Source organism: Oncorhynchus kisutch, linkage group LG9, assembly GCF_002021735.2.
Source record: "Oncorhynchus kisutch isolate 150728-3 linkage group LG9, Okis_V2, whole genome shotgun sequence".
NCBI classification, from domain to species: Eukaryota; Metazoa; Chordata; class Actinopteri; order Salmoniformes; family Salmonidae; genus Oncorhynchus; species Oncorhynchus kisutch.
The window spans coordinates 46,569,146-46,577,895 of record NC_034182.2 but is presented as its reverse complement, the minus strand read 5'-3'; the positions used below and the strand labels follow the sequence as shown (position 1 = coordinate 46,577,895).

The following is an 8,750-nucleotide window of genomic DNA, read 5'->3' as shown; positions in this document are numbered from 1 at the left end:
CTTTGCTGCCCTTCTTAACACCAGGCCATCATCCAAAAGTCTTCGCGTCATGGGGTGGGCAGAAGGGGGATAGGTCTGATATGGGGGGTATATAGGGTGTGGCCAGAGTTTGTTTGGGGGTGGTCTTAGCTGTTTGGGGGGAGGCTGGTGATGCTGTGGTCTGGGTGTGGGTCCACTTGGCGTGGATTCTCTCGGTCCTTCGGGAGGGGTCTGGCAGGGGGCGTGGGGGTGCCTGGTCGCGAAGGCTGTTCAAGTCCAGAGTAGGGTGGTGGGCCAGATAGACATTAGGTTTTGAGGCACAGTCCAGGAAAATGCTTGCATTCACCTGCTGTTTTGTGGCATGGGGGAGAGGAAAGTCCAAGGAGCTTTTTCAATCACACTCTTGAGTGTGAATTGTAATGTGGCTGTCTCTCTTTCTGTCTCTCTCTCTCTTTCTCTGTCTCTCTCTCTCTCTCTCTCTCTCTCTCGCTCTCTCTCTGCATGCTGGGAGTGTTTGTTGCATGCTGGGAATTGTTTGAGTGTTGAGTAGAGTTAGATATCATGGTATTTCTTTTAGGTTTCCTTTTCGGGTCAAAATTACCCTGGTATTGGTGGGGATGGCAACCCACATGGGGACGCCGTCCCTGTCACTTCGGCACGGCTTCAGGTGTGTTACCAAAGCTACTGTCACTGTGGAGGAGTTTCTGGTCGCCATAGGAGAGAAGGTGGGATATGAGAATGTTGCTTATGTGTCCCGGATGAATAAAACTGTGGTGGTTTTCCTTAAAGAAGAGAGTCTTGTAGATCGTATGGTTGAGCATGGTGTACTTCTTAAAGAAGAGAGTCTTGTAGATCGTATGGTTGAGCATGGTGTACTTCTTAAAGAAGAGAGTCTTGTAGATCGGATGGTTGAGCATGGTGTACTTCTTAAAGAAGAGAGTCTTGTAGATCGGATGGTTGAGCATGGTGTACTTCTTAAAGAAGAGAGTCTTGTAGATCGGATGGTTGAGCATGGTGTACTTCTTAAAGATGAGAGTCTTGTAGATCGGATGGTTGAGCATGGCGTACTTCTTAAAGAAGTGTGTCTTGTAGATCGGATGGTTTAGCATGGCGTACTTCTTAAAGAAGAGTGTCTGGTTGAGCATGGTGTACTTCTTAAAGAAGAGTGTCTTGTTGATCGTATGGTTGAGCATGGTGTACTTCTTAAAGACGAGTGTCTTGTAGATCGTATGGTTGAGCATGGTGTATTTCTTAAAGAAGAGCATCTTGTTGATCGTATGGTTGATCGTATGGTTGATCGTATGGTTGATCGTATGGTTGAGCATGGCGTACTTCTTAAAGAAGAGTGTCTGGTTGATCGTATGGTTGAGCATGGTGTACTTCTTAAAGAAGAGTATCTGGTTGATCGTATGGTTGAGCATGGTGTATTTCTCAAAGAAGAGTTTCTGGTTGATCGTATGGTTGATCGTATGGTTGATCGTATGGTTGAGCATGGTGTACTTCTTAAAGAAGAGTGTCTGGTTGATCGTATGGTTGAGCATGGCGTACTTCTTAAAGAAGAGTGTCTTGTAGATCGTATGGTTGAGCATGGTGTACTTCTTATAGAAGAGTGTCTGGTTGATCGTATGGTTGAGCATGGTGTACTTCTTAAAGAAGAGTATCTGGTTGATTGTATGGTTGAGCATGGCGTACTTCTTAAAGAAGAGTGTCTTGTAGATCGTATGGTTGAGCATGGTGTACTTCTTATAGAAGAGTGTCTTGTTGATCGTATGGTTGAGCATGGTGTACTTCTTAAAGAAGAGTGTCTTGTTGATCGGATGGTTGAGCATGGTGTACTTCTTATAGAAGAGTGTCTTGTTGATCGTATGGTTGAGCATGGTGTACTTCTTAAAGAAGAGTGTCTTGTAGATCAGATGGTTGAGCATGGTGTACTTCTTATAGAAGAGTGTCTAGTTGATCAGATGGTTGAGCATGGTGTATTTCTTAATGTTTATTCATGTTACGCCGCTTTTTTCTCCGTCAACAAGGGTAACGATTTCAAATGTACCACCGTTTATTCCAAATGCGCTATTGGAGCGCGAGGTCCATGGTTTGGGAAGTTTGCAAGTTCAATTAAATTGTCCCGTTGGGTTGCAAACACCTGGCTCAGAAACAGGTTATGTTGTTTCAAAACACCCGGCTCTGAACAGGTTAGGTCGTTTCGGTGACAGGTGTTTGTTTTTGGACTCACCGGAGCAGACTTTGGAGTCATCGTTTAAAGTCAAGTATGACAATCGATTGTAAATGGCTTATGGTAGTACGGGTAGTCAACGGTGTTTTGAGTGTAGGGATGTTGGTCATAAGCGACATGCTTGCCCGAAAAGGGAGAAGGCCGAGGGAGGGGCGCAGGTGGTCCTCGTAATGCCTGGGCCCACTGATGTAGGGAGAAGTGGGCTGACAGTGGTTGAGCAGCCACAAGCACCTGTTGCTGAGGAACAAATTGTCCATGTTGAGGGCATGGAGTCTCAACTTGTATCAGAGGACAATGCTATGCAGCAGAAAAATATTGTTGTAGAAGGTAAGGACAGATCTGCAGAGCCATTTCCTCAGACTGGTGAGGAGATTCCCACTACCAGTAATGAGGTACAAGAGGGGGTTCAGGTGGGGCCAGTCTCCCAGGTAATGGAGGAGATGCCTGGTACTAGTGATGGGGTGCAAGTGGGGAGTGTTGAGAGGGAAGTGGCAGAGGGGAGTCAGGGGTCTGTGGCCTCAGTTGATGAGGATAAGGATATGGACATCTCAGCTCATGAAGACTTAATTTACAGTCTAGAGGAGGTAAACGGGTTCCTGGACCAGACTTTTGGGAAATCTGGGAAACGTGGCTCAGAGAAAATGAAAACAGTTATGATGATCATGCCTCATAGGGTGTTTTTTCTCCTTGTCTGGTTTCTCTGTGGTGTTTTCTGCCTTTCCTTTCTCTTGTCTACATGGAGGTACTAAGGGGAGGTACTAAGGGGAGGTACTAAGGGGAGGTACTAAGGGGAGGTACTAAGGGGAGGTTCTCTCAATATTAATGGGGGAAGGGACAGGAATACGAGGGCTTGGGTATTAGAAGTAATTAAACAGAAGAGGCTTGATGTAGTTTTTCTACAGGAGACACATAGTGATGAGGTTAATGAGGTTGACTGGAGTATGTGGTGGGAGGGGCAGCATATACTCAGTCATGGTACTAATTTCAGTGATGGGGTGGCCATCTTGTTTTCCTCAGGCTTAGGGGTGACTGTGGTATCTACAACAGAGATTGTCAAGGGACGGGTTTTATTGGTCAAGTTGGATGGTGTATGGTGTAGGTGGAGTGTATGGTTTTAGGGGGGTGACTGGAACTGTGTGATCAAGAGGGGTGTATGGTTTTAGGGAGGGACTGGAACTGTACAGTAGATTTTACTGTTGGTCACACTGCTGAAGAACCCCACCTGCGGTCAGCCACTGCCTGACTGGTTTATTAACTGAGTTTCAGTTTTCTGATGTGTGGAGAGTAATGAATGCAAAAGTTAAGCAGTATACATGGCTTAAAGTTAAATCAGTGAAGGTGGTGTCAGGTTGTATGTATCTGATCTCTACTGTAGTAGTTAATGAAGGTGGTGTCAGGTTGTATGTATCTGATCTCTACTGTAGTAGTTAATGAAGGTGGTGTCAGGTTGTATGTATCTGAGCTCTACTGTAGTAGTTAATGAAGGTGGTCTCAGTGCAGTAAGGTTAGACAGGTTGTATGTATCTGATCTCTACTGTAGTAGTTAATGAAGATGGTGTCAGGTTGTATGTATCTGATCTCTACTGTAGTAGTTAATGAAGGTGGTGTCAGGTTGTATGTATCTGAGCTCTACTGTAGTAGGGTTGGAAGGTTAGACAGGTTGTATGTATCTGATCTCTACTGTAGTAGTTAATGAAGGTGGTGTCAGGTTGTATGTATCTGATCACTACTGTAGTAGGGTTGGAAGGTTAGACAGGTGGTATGTATCTGATCACTACTGTAGTAGGGTGGGAAGGTTAGACAGGTTGTATGTATCTGATCACTACTGTAGTAGGGTTGGAAGGTTAGACAGGTGATATGTATCTGATCACTACTGTAGTAGGGTGGGAAGGTTAGACAGGTTATATGTGTCTGATCACTACTGTAGTAGGGTTGGAAGGTTAGACAGGTTGTCTGTATCTGATCTCTACTGTAGTAGGGTTGGAAGGTTAGACAGGGGGTCTCGGTGTGAAACTGGTTTCTACTCTGCCCTCTATAAGGCGGAGGATTGTGATTCTCTGAGTACTAATCAGTTGTTACAAGGTCTTCCTCAATTGGGCCCTGAACAGAGAGCTGCTTTTGGACTCTGACATTACTCTGCAGGAGCCACATTACTCCACAGCAGATATGCAGATCTCAACAGGCCCCTGGCATCGATGGTTTACTGTCTGAGTTTTATAAGCACTTTGGGGGTCTATGGGGGATTTTTCTGAAGTGGTGTGTGAGCCTTTTCATGAGGGGTTCTCTTCCTGTATCCTGTCAACATGCTGTGCTTTCATTGTTGCCAAAAAAAGGGGATTTGGCTCTTTTAAAAAATTGGCAACCCTGTTGCATTGTCGTGTACAGAATATACAATTATATCTAAGTGTCTCTCAAACAGGTTTATAGAATATCTGGGGCTGTTGGTCCACAAGGACCAGTCTGACTGTGTACCTGACCTCTCTATAGTTGATAACCTGTTTCTGATAAGAGATGTTTTAGACATTTGTCAACTGTCTGATGTGCATGTGGGTTTACTTTCTTGGATCAGGAGAAGCCTTTGACCATGTGGACCACCAGTACTTGTTCAAAACAACAAAAGCCTTTGGGTGGGCGGTGATTTGAGTTGCCCCATCCCTGTCCAAAGGGGCGTCAGGTCATTTCAGGACAGTTATATTGCCTGGTAATTGCTTTGTTTTTTAAGAGCGAGGCTTACTGGTTTCTCTGTGCCAGGGGATATGAAGGGTCCCACGATAGCACTGTCTGTGTATGTAGACGACAGTTTTTATTACAGGGGGTGAGGATGTTAAGGTTCTCTCAAACACTTTAAAGGTGTATGAGGGGCCTCCTCAGCTAGAGTCAACTGGGGAAAGAGTGAATCACTGTGGGCAGGTCAGATTCAGATTCAGATTCAGCCCCCACGGTTACCATGGGGATTCAGATAGGGTCCAGTCCACGGTTACCATGGGGATTTAGATAGGGTCCAGTCCACGGTTACCAGGGGGGCTTCAGATAGGGTCTGCTCCACGGTTACTAGGGGGGCTTCAGACAGGGTCCACTCCACGGTTACCAGGGGGATTCAGATAGGGTCCACACCACGGTTACCAGGGGAGATTCAGATAGGGTCCACTCCACAGTTACCAGGGAGGATTCAGATAGAGTCTACTCCACGGTTACCAGGGGGATTCAGATAGGGTCCACTCCACGGTTACCAGGGGGATTCAGATAGGGTCCACACCACGGTTACCAGGGGAGATTCAGATAGGGTCCACTCCACGGTTACCAGGGAGGATTCAGATAGGGTCTACTCCACGGTTACCAGGGGGGCTTCAGATAGGGTCCACTCCATGGTTACCAGGGGGATTCAGATAGGGTCTGCTCCACGGTTACCAGGGAGATTCAGATAGGGTCCACTCCACGGTTACCAGGGGGATTCAGATAGGGTCCACTCCATGGTTACCAGGGGGGATTCAGATAGGGTCTGCTCCATGGTTACCCGGGAGGATTCAGATAGGGTCTGCTCCATGGTTACCAGGGGGATACTGATAGGGTCTGCTCCATGGTTACCAGGGGGGATTCAGATAGGGTCTGCTCCATGGTTACCAGGGGGATTCAGATAGGGTCCACTCCACGGTTACCAGGAGGGATTCAGATAGGGTCCACTCCACGTTTACCATGGGGGCTTCAGACGGGGTCCACTCCATGGTTACCAGGGGGGATTCAGACGGGGTCCACTCCATGGTTACCAGGGGGGATTCAGATAGGGTCTGCTCCATGGTTACCAGGGGGGATTCAGATAGGGTCTGCTCCATGGTTACCAGGTCAGCTTCAGATAGGGTCCACTCCACGGTTACTAGGGGGGCTTCAGATAGGGTCCACTCCACGGTTACCATGGGGGCTTCAGACGGGGTCCACTCCATGGTTACCAGGGGGGATTCAGACGGGGTCCACTCCATGGTCACCAGGGGGGATTCAGACGGGGTCCACTCCACGGTTACCAGGGGGATTCAGATAGGGTCCACTCCACGGTTACCAGGGGGATTCAGATAGAGTCCACTCTATGGTTACCAGGGGGCTTCAGATAGGGTCCTCTCCACGGTAACCAGGGGGCTTCAGATAGGGTCTACTCCACGGTTACCAGGGGGATTCAGATAGGGTCTACTCCACGGTTACCAGGGGGGATTCAGATAGGGTCTACTCCACGGTTACCAGGGGGATTCAGATAGGGTCTACTCCACGGTTACCAGGGGGATTCAGATAAGGTCTACTCCACGGTTACCAGGGGGATTCAGATAGGATCCGCTCCACAGTTACCAGGGGGATTCAGATAGGGTCCACTCCATGGTTACCAGGGTGATTCAGTGGGGCAGAGATGGGATGAAGACATTGGGGGGGTTTCTAGGTTCCGATGACTTTAAAAAAATAACTGGGAGGGTGTAGTGGAGAAAGTGTGTGCCAGACTGTCAAGGTGGAAATTGGTGCTGCCCCAGCTGTCTTATAGGGGAAGGGTACTGGTAGCTAAATAATCTTGCTGCCTCTACCCTGTGGCACAGACTAATGATTGTACAGCCACCTGGGGGGTCTGATACAAGAGCTTCAGAGGACCCTTGTCAATTTCTTCTGGTCTGGACAACACTGGATTAAAGCTGCAGCCCTGTACCTGCCACTGCACGAGGTGGGAAAGGCCTTGTGACTGCCCAGAGACTGTTGTACAGTGATGGTTCTAGCAGCCCAGAGACTGTTGTACAGTGATGTTTCTAGCAGCCCAGAGACTGTTGTACAGTGATGGTTCTAGCAGCCCAGAGACTGTTGTACAGTGATGGTTCTAGCACCCCAGAGACTGTTGTACAGTGATGGTTCTAGCAGCCCAGAGACTGTTGTACAGTGACGGTTCTAGCAGCCCAGAGACTGTTGTACAGTGATGGTTCTAGCAGCCCAGAGACTGTTGTACAGTGATGGTTCTAGCAGCCCAGAGACTGTTGTACAGTGATGGTTCTAGCAGCCCAGAGACTGTTGTACAGTGACGGTTCTAGCAGCCCAGAGACTGTTGTACAGTGATGGTTCTAGCAGCCCAGAGACTGTTTTACAGTGATGGTTCTAGCAGCCCAGAGACTGTTGTACAGTGATGGTTCTAGCAGCCCAGAGACTGTTGTACAGTGACGGTTCTAGCTGGGTGGATACAGCCTACACATTGATGAGGAGAGCAGGCTGTTTGGGCTTAGACCAGCACCTTTCCTCTTAAAGCTGGAGGGCGGTGATTCATCTGACCTGACTCCATTTTATGAGTCTGTCATGCAGGCTTGGGGACTTTTTGTCATGTCCCTTACGGCCGGTACATCACTAGGGATGTGGCTTTTTGAAGAGCCTCTGTTTTTACAACCATCCAGTCCCGTGTTCTGGGTTCAGCCAGACTACGTTCATGCCTGTTAGGTGTGGGGTGTACTAAGCTGGGTCTGATGCGGATCATCTCGCCTACTGAGGAAGGTCGTAACTGAGGTCTGTGATTCCTTGCCAGTACTTAATCTGCAGTATGTGACTGACACCTCCAACTCTGATTGGTGGACGGAGGGTCTGGATTATGTGTTCCCTGTGCTGAATGTTAGTGCTGCGGTGTGGGCTTTAGAGGAGGGCGGAGGGTCTGGATGATGGTGGAGGAGTTCAAGGAGCTGGGGGAGTTCAAGGAGATGGGGGAGTTCAAGGAAGTGGTGGAGTTCGAGGAGCTGGGGGAGTTCAAAGAAATGGAGGAGTTCAAGGAGATGGGGGAGTTCAAGGAGATGGGGAAGTTCAAGGAGCTGTGGGAGTTCAAGGAGATGGGGGAGTTCAAGGACCTGAGGGAGTTCAAGGAGATGGGGGAGTTCAATGAGATGGGGGAGCTCAAGGAGCTGGGGGAGTTCAAGGAGATGGGGGAGTTCAAAGAGTGGGGGGAGTTCAAGGAACCGGGGGAGTTCAAGGAGATGGGGGAGTTCACGGAACTGGGGGAGTTCAAGGAGAAGGGGGGGGTTCAAGGAGGGGGGGGAGTTCAAGGAGCTGGGGGAGTTCAAGGAGATGGGGGAGTTTAAGGAGATGGGGAGTTCAAGGAGTTGGGGGAGTTCAAGGAGATGGGGGAGTTTAAGGAGATGGGGGAGTTCAAGGAGGTAGGGGGATTTCAAGGAGGTGGGGGAGTTCAAGTAGGTGGGGGAGTTCAAGGAGATGCGGGAGTTCAAGGAGATGGGGGAGTTCAAGGAGGTGGGGGAGTTCAAGGAGATTGGGGAGTTCAAGGACAATGGGGGAGTTCAAGGACAATGGGGGAGTTCAAGGAGGTGGGGGAGTTCAAGGAGATGGGGGAGTTCAAGGAGCTGGGGAAGTTCAAGGAGATGGGGGAGTTCAAGGGAATGGGGGAGTTCAAGGAGATGGGGGGTTCAAGGAGGTGGGGGAGTTCAAGTAGATGGGGGAGTTCAAGGAGATGGGGAGTTCAAGGAGATTGGGGAGTTCAAGGACAATGGGGGAGTTCGAGGAGCTGGGGGAGTTCAAAGAAATGTGCCTT

The 8,750-nt window shown here is 48.9% G+C and overlaps 1 protein-coding gene across 1 annotated transcript in view; it reads left to right on the top strand.

Annotated features, from left to right (window-relative positions):
• The first annotated feature begins 8,544 nt into the window (after window positions 1-8,544).
• The window catches only part of LOC109885371 (short transient receptor potential channel 5-like), a 147,615-nt gene continuing 147,409 nt past the window's right edge, over window positions 8,545-8,750 (top strand). Inside the window, 1 exon segment of the mRNA XM_031831393.1 lies at window positions 8,545-8,647. Coding sequence (XP_031687253.1) covers window positions 8,545-8,647 — 103 coding nt within the window.